Genomic DNA, 13,833 nt, shown 5'->3' with positions numbered 1-13,833 from the left:
CTAGATTCTAACTGGATACCATCGATCTGTGTAGCTCAGTGGCTGGAAAACAAGCAAAACAGTTGTGAACTTGATCTACAGAGCTGATTATCAACGCCAACCATATCTCTGTATTTTGCACAAGCAAAGGATAAGGACATTTGGGTTGTTAACGTTACAGGTACCCTCGTTTTAAGATTGAAACAAATGCTTTTCCGGGTTTGTCCCCGCCTTATTGTTTTGAAACATTTGATCTACACTCCTATTCGTGGAGTCCAACGCCAATTGTATCTCATTGTACTGCCATGGGGGCTGAGCGTTTTTATGCGCATGTTCCGTGCCCAAGCCAAAATACCGCGTCACATAAATCCTATTTTGTGCACTTTTAAAGATAGCTACTTTAAGATTGTGCCGTTACCACTGTATTTAGCAGAAGGTATGTTAAACATTTTTAAACATTGTTTTTGGAGGAATTACTCTGCCTGTGAGTTAATGATGTAGTTTCTTATGAGTGAGCTATGCTAAGTCAGGTAACGTTAGAGGGTTGGGTTGTCTAGCGCGTCGTATATTGTGTTGACATTTTGACATGAAGGTAGCTAACTACCTGCTGCTGTGTTTAGCTGGCCGATCGGTTTACAAAATTATTTCGCCTTAGCTACCATACGATACGTGCATTGTGTTGCAACAGTGAGCTAGATGTATGAGCATAAGCTAGCCAAGCTACCTAAAGCTGATATGAAATAAGAATCTGATGTGCCTTTACCATCACATTTTCTGACTGTCTTCTGTGCTTTTAAGTTGCTAGAAGAGCCATGCAATTTCCTTCGTTTAGACGGTTTGGTGGCGGATTGGAATTAAGTTCCATAGATTTCTTCGGTACGGATCAAACGGAAACCTTGTCCCAAGCAATACGCCGCTCTGCGGAGGACACTACTGCATCCGTGGAGGATGAACCGGAGGCAAACGTGTTATTTGGAACAATCCAAGGGAGCGTTGTTGGATTGAGATACTACACCGGGGTTGTAAGTATGCGCTAGCTGTAGTAGCTGTAGTTATGTAGTGTGTATTACATAGCACGTAACTGTGGTAGGATGAGGGTGCATCACTGCGGCATGGTATCTGTTTGGTCACACACAACTTCCAGTTCAGGTTGGGCACTGTTGGGCATAATGTAGATGTAGATCACATTGGACCAAGTTGATGGTTAGCTCAGTTAGATCGTAAGGCGTCTATAAAAGCTAACCACATCAATAGGTATGTTTTAGTCTCTCTGAATGTCGTTTAACAGGTTAACAAAGGAGAGATGGTCTCGCTGGTGAGGGAACCTCACAACCCCCATGACAGAAACGCCGTTATGGTCGCCAATGTGTACGGGAGCCAAGTCGGGCACATCAAACGCCAGCTGGCAGCCCCAATGGCTCACATAATAGATAACAACCTGGCCAGAGTTGAAGGGTGAGTCTGAAGATCAGTTCAGACGGTAATTCAGTATATGCCTTGTTCAATCTGAAACCGCTCCGAATATGAGACAAATGTATACCTTTCTAAAATACATACATTTTTTCATTACCCTTGGGATACCATCCCATGTAATTTAATAAGCTTGAATATAAAACTTGTAATTTAAAAACCTGACTATATCATCTTAAAGAAAGTTTCCACTGCAAAATGGTGTATGGATTACAATTAATTTGAGTGGAGAGAAGATTTATGAAATCAAAATTTTGTTTCACGCCAACAGTGTTGTTCCTTATGGTGTCAACAATGCCTTCACCATGCCTGTCCATCTCTCCTTCTGGGGCAAGGAGGAGAACAGGGAAGCAGTGATGAGCGAGCTTAACAGACACGGGTTCAAACTCGGCCTTGGATCGAAAGGTACTCCCAGTATAGATGTTTGCCCTCGCTAGATATGCACTCATCCACCCCCTCCCCGCCTGTCTCCCTTTTCAGTGAAATGGACCAAAAGGATTTTTGTTCCTCTTTCTGGCAGGTGGTGGCCAAGTGGCAGCACCTGGTAGGACTATAGATCAGTTTTTTGCACCTCTGAAAAAGGTGACTGCAATACCACTGACACCTGAACAGGTATTTTATATTACAGCTTTCTACCAGCAAAATGTTAACACTGTTGTTGTTTGCTGTGGATTTTGTCTGTCTATGAGGGTTCTAGCCTATTGTGGATTTTGCCTAAACAGTATGGCTCCTAGTTCTGGTACTTTGCCTGTCCTTGAATACTGGTATTTTCTGTATAGGGATTGGTATGTCAGTACAACTTGAATGATTATGGCACTGTACTCAGATCAGTATGTTTAGACTGAGCATTCAATGCTGTCTCCTTCCTCCCAGCTGAAGAATGCATTCGACAAGCTGTTTGATGACCTGATGGAGGACAAGGCCCGGGAGATGGAAGCTGGGGAGGTTATTGGCTGCAATTTCTTGCTTTGATTGACACCGTGTCATGAAGTTCCATTTAGGGTCAGAGGAACCAAGACTTTCTGGTGTCCCCTCTTTGTAGAAACGGTCAAAGTCTGTAGCGCTTAAGTTCTGTAGAAGTTCACAGATGAGGCAGTGTTTACCTTACAAGCCAATGAAGGCTGAACCAGCTGAACGGTGTAGATATTAGAGAGCTGCGTGTGTAACCAGAATGGTTGCAGGTTAGAATCACTGGTTGCACACTGCTGTCGCACCTGTGACCAAAGAACAGTCTGAAGTAAAACAGTAACTTCATAATAGGATGTGTGAAAGAGTGTACACAGTGTAAGTGGCTTTTAAAAAACTGATTGTTAGAATATAATGAATATAGTCGTCAGCCTATAGATCATGAAGTAAGTGAATTAGCGGGTGCAGAAGTTTGTCTGGCAGTGTCTGTTTATGTATTGGTTGTGCAGTGCAGCCAAACCCTGTTGGCTTTCTATTCGCAAGAGCGCTCTGTGTGCTTTCAAATTCCAGCTGAAGAGTCCAGACAAAATAGCTATCTTACAAAAATTGTGAATATTCATGAACAGACAGGCATAGAGTGCACTTTTATTTTAAGTATTTGGCAGTTAAAGCGTCTACAGGCCTCCATTGTGACTTTCATCGGAGTCAGACAAGGAGTGATGGCTAATGAATGTTCATGAGCACCTGCCAACCGAAGCAGCGGAACTCCTTTGGTTCAGCAGCGAAGGGACAAAATGCCGAAGAGCACCAGGAGTGGGATATACTTTGAAATAAAGTATCTCTGTTTTACCTCCTTGTAGGCTGTGAGCACACCTCTGCTCCCACACCAGAAGCAGGCTCTGGCGTGGATGACCGCGCGGGAGAACAGCACCGATTTGCCCCCGTTTTGGGTGGAGAAGAACGGCCTTTATTTTAACGTGCTCACCAACTTTGCCATCCAGGAGAGGCCGGAGAGTGTCCGTGGAGGAATCCTGGCAGATGACATGGGACTGGTAAGGGAGCACAAATCAAACCAGGCCCCCAACCTTCCAAATATAAATTCATAATTTTGAAGCGCCAGAGGGTGTGAGTTCTTCAATTGAAAACAGATTTACCTGCAGATGTCTCTGCAAATGTCTGCAGAGCTGTCATCAAAAACCAGACTACATTCTGTGTGTTAGAAATAGTACATGACAACACACCCAGAAAGGCAGCTGGGCCTGTCCAGAATGTGAATTACTCCACCTGTGTTGAAATAAGAAACTTTTAGGGTCCAATTCATTTTCAGATTTATATTTTAAGCAGACTAAAATAGTGTGGACACTTTATTTTGTATTTACAATTGAAAAATGTGTTGTATATTGTGACTTAAACTATCCATAGTTGGAGTATTCTCTCATATGGGTTTCTGTTTTAAAAAAAAAAAAAATCTTTTTTTAGGGAAAAACCCTCACCACAATTGCACTGATTCTCACCAACTTCCACAATGGGAACCCCATGTCCCTGGTAAGTGTGCTTTAGAGAATGGTAGCAAGAAAATCAACTGACTTGATACTGCAGATGGCTGAGGGCCTTTTATTTGTGAACCTCTTGGACTTTGAGTACAGAACACATCCACTCTAAATTGTGTATGGATGCATCTGACCTTTGATTGTTTAACATGGCTGAACCACAATCAGGTGATAGGCTGAAGTTTTGACCTCCTTGTTTAGGAGAGCACGCCACTCTTCCCAGAAAACATGGCAACCAAGAGGAAAAAAACAGCCCCAAAAGGTGAGTTATACATCTGAATATTTGCAAAAAGAAAAGAGACATAAAAATAGCAGGTAAATGTAACAAAAGGAGTTAAAAAGATTGGAAAAGAGGCATAATTATGGCCTGCTACCCCGCTTTCTACGCATTCTAGCTTTCTCTCTCTGATTTACTTTGTCTCTGACATGCCTCAGAGAACAGGGCAAAAGGGATAGATGAAGCCGTGACTGAAGAATCCCCAACCACCTCCCATTCTAAAAGGTAAAACATGAATGTTATCTCTGTCTTTCACCTCAAAAGATTGATATCTACATCTGTGCTTAAAGCTGGCTATAAGGAAGGTCAGTTATATAGCTGCGTGGTGGGCTCCTGAGTAGCTCAGTGGTTAAGGGGCTGGTATTGAGCGCAAGCTAAGCCTTACTGCCAGGTTGGATCCCAGCCATGCCATCAGCCAGTGATGACTGGGGTCCCACAGCAGCGGATTTGCCGGGGTGGGTGTGTCATCAGGCGTTGCTCATCTTGCCTTTCTTGGGCACCCTGAAACTGTTAAGTGCCTGTAGTTTGGTCGGATGGCAACAGGATAGTGGTTCTCGCTGTGGAGGAAAAATCACACTCCAGTCTGTTTAGGAGGTCAATACAGTGAAGTCATTTATTACAAATGCACTTGGAGACCAATGCATGAAAGCATCTACAAAAGGCAAAGTACTGTATGTAGAAGTCTGTTGCTTAGGAGCATCCCTCTCTCAGATGTAGTCTAAAGGCACTTGTAACGATGTCTGTGAGCCAATCAAAACAGAAGTGTTAAACATCATCCAATAGTAATGTGCATGATCAGTGATGCAGTTACAACAGTCCAATCATCTGAGAGACTTGTCTATGGTAGAGAAATTCAAATGCAGGATAAAAAAAAAAACCCAGATGCTCTGCCAGCTCCTCTGCACCTGCTAGACGGGTGGTAATGAGCTAATACATAATAGAAACTCGCTGAAAAACAAAAAATGGTCACACAGGGTAATTTAAGGGCAACAATTTTCCACATCCACATCACAATGAGATGAGCCAAGTATATCCAATTGGAAATTTCATAAAAGAGAGAAAAAGCATTAAAAACTAGCTGGATAGTAGTTTTTTAATCAAAGCAAATGGATACAATGATACAATGAAATGGGGGTGGAGTAAAACCTCTGTGAATTTGTTTTAAAGACAACATGAAGACAGCGTTCCCATCATCGTCATTGATTCAGATGATGAAGATGATAGTGCAGCACCCAAGAAAAAAGGTATGGAGTGGTGGACGTTATAGCATGAACATTGACACCGGTATTCAGACTGGTTTTCTGGGTTTGAACCCACTGCTGTGTGCTTCTTTTGCAGCAAAGACGAAAGGAAAAACAACAAAAGACTCATCCGGCACAAAGAAAAGTAAGTCTCATCTGCTGAGAAGCATCTTCGCGTTGGGTTATTGAGCTAAAAGTAGCAGTGCCTTTTTAATTATGTGTGTGGACTTATGATTATTCAAGGGCACAAAGTTCATTCTCTGAAATATTATCAATACTTTTCCATATTACTGTTTTATATGTAGCAGTGTGTATTTGAGAAATAAACCCAGGGATATTTTTTGTTTCAATGGACATGCCATGTATACACAAAACAGTCTCCCTGAGTGAATTTTTTTCCCAGAAGTCCCCCTTTGCATGATTGTCTGTGCTTGCAGGTGCCATGGTGATGAAGGAGGACATGGGCTTCGCTGCTGCCCTGGGTGGGTCTGTGGCAGAAGGAAGCTCTCACAAGAAGAAAGCCCAAAAGAAGAGTCCTGGTATGTCGCTGATGTGTCCTTGGGTAGCTTTCTGTTCTGTTCTGCTTTGAATCAGCAGGTGGTGATTTGAGTGGAGTCTTCAATATTATTTGATTCCTTTTGTTAAATAAATTTTTGAAAAAGTTTTGAAAGGAATCTGATTCGGTATTTAAAGATGTTGGGAGTCTGCATCCTCCTGCTTATCCCCAAATAGCCAGATGAATTTCCTGGAAGATAAAACACAGACTTTATTAAGGACCTGTCCCAAAACATTTTGTGGAGAGTTTTAAAAGTGTCCTTCTCCTTCCCAGGACTTAGCAAATCGTCCTCGAAGCCTGGGGCCAGCGGAGGAGCCAGGGCCACATTAATCGTCTGCCCTCTCTCAGTGCTCAGTAACTGGCTGGTGCGTGCAGAGCATGAAGCCTATAATTTTGCATATGTTTCCCGTCCTTTTCATCAGCAGATGTTCTAGAACAGTACTCGTCAAGCCATGTGACTCTTTTTTGCTGCCAAATGCTGTTCCAGGATCAGTTTGAGCAGCACGTGCACGCGGACGCGAAGCTGAGCGTCTACCTCTACTACGGCACAGAGCGCAAACGGGAGTCACGCTTCCTGGCCCGGCAAGATGTAGTGCTGACCACCTACAACGTGCTGTCCTCAGACTACGGGGTGAGCGGACCCATCCCTGGGGTCTGTCAAGCTTATAGTATCTCACGTAGCTGCTTGTACTGTCGGGATCACGCTATAACTTTACTATTAGTATGGCAGAACTCTGATACTCACCCTAAACCTAGGGCTGTTTTATGGAAAATGTCCAAGCGGTTTACTTCTCTAGAATCACAACGTGCGTATCTAGTATGAGCTTGAAATTCATTTGGATATTTTCTGGGAAAAGCTGGTAAGCATTTAACTCCATGGAAAGTATCTGTTTGGCCATTCCAAGAATGTGGTGAGTAAATGGCCCTCTCCAGCCAGACTTGTAAGTGCTTAATTGAGCCAATCAAAGACTTTCCTTGGATTTAACCTTTTCATATGGTCCCTCTAATAGCCCTTTAATTGTAAACTGCATTGAGTCCTGGAAACTGCTTCCTTATGCTTCTCTCTTGCATCGACTGCCACCTTCAGAACAAGAAGAGCAGCCCTCTGCATGATGTGACCTGGCTGAGGGTGGTGCTGGACGAAGGGCACATCATCCGAAATCCCAACGCCCTACAGAGCAAAGCTGTGCTGGACCTGACAGCGGAGAGGAGATGGATTTTATCAGGTGAGATTGTAAGATGACTAACTTTTCCCTGGAAATAGGCTTTTTCGAAATATGCTCTTTAGACTTTTTTTCATCAAATTATCTATTAGAAATGGGTTTTGTGCATTTGTTGTAAGGATTCAAGCCATCTCATGAGATAGAACATGATGTTCCTTTGCACTTTGTCTTGTGTTGCACTACTTTATTTAGACACCAGGTGGTGCCAGGGAACTTTAGTAAGCCATACTGTGCTTTCTTCCCCTGGGCCTCAGGCACTCCGATCCAGAACTCCCTGAAGGACCTGTGGATGCTCATCTCCTTCCTGAAGATGAAGCCTTTTGACGTGCGGGAGTGGTGGAACCGGGTCATTGAGCGGCCGGTCACCCTGGGAGACAGCAAAGGCCTGAAGTGGGTATCCAGAGGGCGTGGCATGCCACCGCCTAGTGGCCTGTCCACTATCTGTGCCATCTTGCATACCCAGAGCGTTAACTGCAGAACTTAACCAGAGATGGGTGGTTTGTTTATGAAAACGGGGGAAGAAAGCGTCCTATGAAGTCAGAACGGGGTCAGCTGAGGTGCGTCCTTGTCCCCTGCTTGTGTGTTGTCCGGCCAGGGACCTGCAGACTCTGGTTAAGGGGATCACCCTGAGGCGGACCAAGGCCAGCAAGGTGGGGGGACGCGCGGTGGTGCAGCTCCCGGAGCGGAGGGTGTTCGTCCAGCATGTGACCCTGTCCGAGGAAGAGAGGCGGGAGTATGAGGCGGTCAAGAGGGAGGGCAGGGATATCATTGGCAGGTAGGAGTCGCTCGTGGTCAGCTCAGCCCTCAGAGAGAGAGGTGGGGTGTGTGAGAAACGTGGCGAGTTTCTCACTCCGCACAATGCTGTTCCCCAGGTACTTCAGGGAGGGGACCGTCCTGACGAACTACGCGGATGTGCTGGCCATCCTGGTCAGGCTGCGTCAGTTCTGCTGCCACCCTCACCTGCTCAGAGGTTCTACCAGCGCGGCAGGTACAACAGGTGAGGGCAGCAGGTGGGCCGCACATAAGAGTGTACAGAACCTGAGGGCAGACGCTTTATTCAGAGGTTAAGTGGTACACTGAAAACCCAGGGAAAGAGCTTGGTCGGATGTAGTAAACACAGGTAAATGGCTCTTATAACACTGGCGCATTTAACCAAATTCTTCCCCAGGGGTTCGCAGTTAAACAAAGTTAAATGATCTTTTTCTAGGAAATAATTTTCAGACTCCCATTAGACATAAATGTCAGTGGTAATTGTGAGGTAGTGATTGTTTGCTAGTGCTAGTGCTAGTGATTATTTTGAGGACAATTGTGGGTGACTCTCATCCAGAGCCGGTATGTTCCTTTCAGTGTCTGAGCTTCGATTCAGTTGAGTTCGGCCCGTTTCAGTTCCGAGTGCTCCCGTTCGGTCTCGTCGTCCGCGTCGGAATTGAGAGTCACTCCTGTTTCGTTTGTGTCCCTCTCGGCGAGCAGACACGTCGACGCCCAGCGAGCTGAGGGAGCGGCTGATAAAGAAGATCACGCTGGTCCTGGGTTCGGGTTCGGACGAAGAGTGCGCCGTGTGCCTGGAGTCCCTGCGGCAGCCGGTCATCACCTACTGTGCCCATGTGTACTGCAAGGCCTGCATCTGTGAGGTCATCCGCTCGGAGCAGGTCAGCAGGCGCTCGCGAACCGTTACTCATTCTGCCGAATGCCTGTCTCTGTGTGTCTGTGTGTGAGTGTAGCCTCTACTGACACTGGTGACCATGTTGCAGGTGCTAAAATTTATGAATGTACAAAAAGGCATGTATGTACAGTATTATGCCATATTAGCTTTGTAAGTTGGTCCTGATTAAATATAATCATTTATAGTGCTAAATAAAAAAAGCTGTACATTTACTGAAACAGTTTGATACTGAAACTGAAACTCAAAGGTGTAACTGCAGTGTTCCACAAGTGACATGAACCGTCTATAGTACGGTATAACCGTTTATAGTATAGTTTGACTATAAGTCAAAGTTTTGGACTTGTACACCTACCCATAGAAGGGCTTTTCTTTATTTTTACTATTTTCCACATTTTAGAATAATAGTAAAAGACATCAAAACTATGAAATAACACAAATGGAATTATGCAGTGACCAAAAAAGTGTTAAACAAACCAAAGCTATCTTATATTTTAGATTCTTCAAAGTAGCCAAAAATATTTTTTAAAATAAAAATTTTTTTGGAAAGAAATTCATATATAGGCATCACTATTTACATTTGTCTAACAAGCAAATTTCAAGCATTTAAGTCTGTAGATCAGAATGTCTTTGAATGCATGTTTCCCATTATCTTAATCAGGTGTGCCCAAACTTTTGACTGGTACCGTGCCTTTTGGGAAATAACCTCTAATCACAGTTTCACACATATTATGCTTACAGTTTAGTTCACTGAGTCATCCTGCTGCAGGTCACTGTATTTTTAAGTTACTGTCGAAATGAAGGCTGGTGCTTGCATAAAACAAAAACAAAATGGCACCAGATTAGGCGGACATTTCTGTCTTCCTCACAGTTCATTGGCTGTCTTTCATTTTGCAGCAAAATGCCAAATGCCCACTCTGCAGGGCGCAGATCAAGATCCAGGAGTTGGTGGAGTACCCTGGGGAGGACGAGGACTCAGATTCCTCCGACACCAAAGACAAGTGGCTGTCCAGCTCAAAAGTGAGACACATACCCTCTGTGTCCTCTACATTCCATAAGGCACAATTTGCTGATACAGCATCTCATTCGTGAGACTTATTCATGACTCTCTCCAATCTTGCATTTTGAATGCTCTCAGTTATATTGTCTCACAAGGTCTTGCGTGGATATCAGTGAAATGTTACTATTGGTTTCAGCCTTTTGGATTGATTCATATTTATCGTTTATGTGCAGGTGGATGCCCTGATGAGTAACCTGCTACGGCTTCGCCAAGAGGATAAAAGCATCAAGAGCGTAGTGGTGTCTCAATTCACCAAGTTTCTGTCTCTGCTTGAAATCCCCTTGAAGTGAGTATTGTCACACATTGCTCTTGCAGGCTGATCTGAATAATGCAGTCAACATAACTGGGTATGTTTTAAAGGAATTTTCCCCAGAAATAAAGTGATTTTTTTTCTGCCACTCAGAAAAAATACTTTTTGTACATTTTTGATTTTAGTTCATGTGATGTCTCTCTTTTTACTAAGCATATTATGGACAATAGTGGGGGGAAAAAAGTGGTCGGTTGAGGTCATGCTGTGTATAGTAAGGCAATTTGAGTGGACCGAACAGGGCTGCTACACTTCAACTCTTCAGCAATTAAGTTTATGCTAATTCTGTCCTTGTCAACAACTGTGGCTTAATTGAGTGAGTCAATAAAATTAATTCTATGCATTTGCACTGATGTCCCAAAATATACTGCAGTGAAATATTTGAGTATAGGGCACTTGTGGAATCATATATCATAAAATGCCAAAATCATGTAAATTATTAGGCTTATTCCATTAAATTGGACGCAGAAGATGGAGCAAAAACCAAAAATCCTGGAACTGGACTGCCTACCTCTACTATTGACCTATCCCATCACCCCCCTCAATCTGTCCCCACTGTCCTTCCCCTCTGTAGAGAACATGGGTTTTCCTTCACCCGTCTAGACGGGTCCATGAGCCAGAGAAACAGAACCAAGGCCCTGCAGGCCTTCCAGGACTCCGCCCAGGGAAGCCCCTCCATCATGCTCCTGTCACTCAAGGCCGGAGGGGTGGGACTCAACCTGACCGCCGCCTCCCGGGTGTTCCTCATGGACCCAGTGAGTCAGCCGGTGCTCCAGCTCTGAGTTCCTCCTCGGTCTCTCTCTGCAGGCCTCTGAGTCACTGTCATGAGCAAAGCTGGATATCAGGACCTCCCTAAATGTGTTTTTAAAAGCAAAATGCTGCCAGCATCTCAGCTGGCAATCGGATGTGCATTGGACTGCAACAGTGACGTTTGGGTACTAAACTGTAACTACGATGTGTTGGTAATGCTCCCTGTTCAGCTGAATTCTCTACTGGCCTTCTGCCTCAACCCCCAGGACAAAAAGTAGAGTGTGAACCTGGGTACTATTCAGTATCGACAAGACTTCAGCTGTGAGCAAGCAGCTCACTCAAAACCACAGCAATCCACAACCCCGTCAAAGGCAGTTCTCTTAGTTTTCGTGGTGTGCCAGCTCTTCTGGCAGTGGCAGCCACTGACTGGAGGCTAATTACGCACTGGTGTGGATAATCAAATGTCTGCAAAAGACACACTGGAAGGCGTTGGCATTGCATCACAAATGTAGCCGCTGCGCTAGTTCACAGCAACAGAGGGCATTCAGTACAGGGCATCATATTTGTCATAAGTACATTTGCTATTTTTATAGACACAGCCTACATGTGTAGCTGTATTAAAGGTCAAGTAGTACCTATATAGTTATGCTACTCCTATATTTGCGGTTAGGTACTGTAGCTCCTGTACTGGAACCAAATGACGGTGTATAGTAAATAATGTATTTTTATGACACCTGGCAACAGTATTACTTGAAGCAATGCACAGAAAACTACCAAACCCTCTGCAATACTGGGAGCCTTGCACAGATGGATGGTCATTTCTGCACTTCTCCTGTTTGAATACTTGATGCCACTTTTCTGTACATTGACTGCAGTCCTTGCTGGTGTGTATGAGACTTACTCACTCACTCACTCACTCACTTTCCATATCTGATCCATCACACTCTCCATCTGTCTGTCTGCCTGTCTGTCCAGGCATGGAACCCTGCAGCAGAGGATCAGTGTGTGGACAGATGTCACCGGCTGGGCCAGAAGAAGGACGTGGTGATCACCAAGGTGAGCGTTCCCTGGGTGTTCCGCTGCGTGTGATTTGAGCCAAAGAATCATCCTTGGCACTCGCTACAATAAGGCTCCATACTGTACTGTGTAGTTATTGTATTATTACATAATGGTGGTGCCTTTTTAACTACACAGATGGACAGTACATAGATGTATGTTTCAGAAAACTCCTTACCTGAAAATGACTTAATTGGATATTGGAGGATATCAAACTGACTGTCTATAGTGTCCCACAAATCCCTTCTAACAGGGTATTCTAACAGTGTATTCATTCCAAGTTAAATTTCCCAAAAGCAGTACATAACTATAGGAAATGTGCAAAAATTGATACAATGTTCCTAACGTGAGTCTCAAAAGAATTCAAACACTCAGGCGTGGTTTTTTAAGACGACAGTAAAATTCTTCAGATGCCTTTATCTCCGCAGCCAGAGGCATAAAAAAGGAACAATTTCCTCTTTCTGGGACACATCCCTCCCTGATAATCCCCATAGTGTTGTTCTACTTGAACTACAACAGAAGGGTTAAAGGCATGTTGCCCTGTGGGAGGGGAGCTCTGTGGGGCTTCCTGTAGATTGAGCTGGCCTGTTCCACACAGTTCATCGTGAAGAACTCCGTGGAGGAGAACATGGTGAAGATCCAGAGGAAGAAGCAGAAGCTGGTGGAGAAGGCCTTCGGGGGGCGGAAAGTGCAGGAGAGGAAGCAGGCCCGCATTGAGGAGATTCGGGCTCTGATGGAGCTGTAGGGTCCGCCCCCAGAGACCCTGCCCCTCCCCCTCAGTGACCACACCCACAGCAGTTTCATCCAAAAAGAGAAAGGAGTCATTTACAGTTTTTTATTTCTTCTGGTAGGAAGCCAATAACTTTTAGCAACTTCTCTTTTTCTGGAATTGCACTAAACCAAGTACGCTTTGTGTGGAAGGGTTTAATGGCTCAGATTTCAGTTTCCTGGTAACAGCTTCACTTTCCGATTATCACAATTTACATTCCGGCCTGGCCTCAGGTCTCATTAAAATGACAGTTGGGTCAGTACCCTCGGGTGCTTTGTGGCAACAGCTTGCTATATGGCCTTTCACGTATGGGAATCACTCCCCTATACATATAATATTCCTGTTTACATTAAAAGCATTTAATTCTGTTTCCAGCACAGAGAACCTTGCCCTAAAATGGGTATCCACACATTTGGTGAGACTGAACCAAAGGTGTAGCGGAGTTTTAATTCAGCACTGATGACAGCAACGTGAGGTGTCAGACTGTACATAGTCTTTGAGGATTCTTTGATAGATCAGTATAATTGCTAGGCACTAACCTTTGAATTTTTTGTATTAAAAAAAAAAATGAGGGTTTTTGTATGTACACTGCAACTTATAAAAATAAAAACCTCTCATGTTTACTTGCTCTCTCTTTGTGTAATGTGTCCCATCATGGAGAATGTCCCATCAGAGAGGTAAAGCAGGTGATGACCTTGTGGATGGTGACAGCACAGACAGCTATCTGAATTATGACTCAGATTATATAAATTGGTGAATTTACATGCTATCTCCTGAGGGGCCATTTGAAAACAAAACTTAGACGTGTGTGGCTCCCAAACTTAAATAATCAACCTGCTTAACTAATTCTTGTCTCACCATAACAGGTGCACTCATGTGAGACAAATGAAATCCTCCAATACACCAATACATGTAGTTAAGGGCTATTTTTGGCACTAGAGGACACTCAGTGCACCACGGTGGAGAGGGCTCTCATCTGAGGACACATGTTATCCCAAGCAGCCTGCAGGCACCTGGTGGACTGCAGAG

The 13,833-nt window shown here is 44.3% G+C and overlaps 1 protein-coding gene across 2 annotated transcripts; it reads left to right on the top strand.

Annotated features, from left to right (window-relative positions):
- Window positions 1-91: 91 nt before the first annotated feature.
- Window positions 92-13,361, top strand: hltf (helicase-like transcription factor). 2 transcript variants are annotated; one of them, XM_036554718.1, is made up of 25 exons: window positions 92-160; window positions 778-1,001; window positions 1,268-1,434; window positions 1,721-1,854; window positions 1,970-2,061; window positions 2,323-2,394; window positions 3,216-3,407; window positions 3,835-3,900; window positions 4,107-4,167; window positions 4,341-4,407; window positions 5,350-5,426; window positions 5,521-5,568; window positions 5,861-5,962; window positions 6,253-6,344; window positions 6,467-6,610; window positions 7,067-7,205; window positions 7,457-7,592; window positions 7,798-7,977; window positions 8,075-8,199; window positions 8,673-8,851; window positions 9,760-9,882; window positions 10,096-10,208; window positions 10,804-10,984; window positions 11,955-12,035; window positions 12,634-13,361. In XM_036554718.1, exons 2-25 carry the CDS (start codon window positions 792-794, stop codon window positions 12,778-12,780), a joined length of 2,928 nt encoding a protein of 975 aa, XP_036410611.1. In that variant the 5' UTR covers window positions 92-160; window positions 778-791; the 3' UTR covers window positions 12,781-13,361. The 2 variants fall into 2 exon arrangements, with proteins under 2 accessions (XP_036410611.1, XP_036410610.1); XM_036554717.1 differs by lacking the exon at window positions 92-160 and adding an exon at window positions 185-415.
- The last annotated feature ends 472 nt before the right edge of the window (window positions 13,362-13,833 follow it).

This window comes from Megalops cyprinoides, chromosome 20, assembly GCF_013368585.1.
Source record: "Megalops cyprinoides isolate fMegCyp1 chromosome 20, fMegCyp1.pri, whole genome shotgun sequence".
NCBI classification, from domain to species: domain Eukaryota; kingdom Metazoa; phylum Chordata; class Actinopteri; order Elopiformes; family Megalopidae; genus Megalops; species Megalops cyprinoides.
Note: the sequence above shows the minus strand (reverse complement) of the source record. Positions and strands in the feature narration are given on the sequence as shown.

What these genes read in the sequence shown, in the direction of transcription:
- hltf (XM_036554717.1), top strand. Translation starts at nt 187, where the DNA reads ATGCTTTTCCGGGTTTGTCCCCGCCTTATTGTTTTGAAACATTTGATC. An exon ending in CAGTGCTCAGTAACTGGCTG is followed by an intron (nt 6,345 to 6,466) that starts GTGCGTGCAGAG and finishes ATGCTGTTCCAG; the next exon opens with GATCAGTTTGAGCAGCACGT. An exon ending in CAGCGCGGCAGGTACAACAG is followed by an intron (nt 8,200 to 8,672) that starts GTGAGGGCAGCA and finishes CTCGGCGAGCAG; the next exon opens with ACACGTCGACGCCCAGCGAG.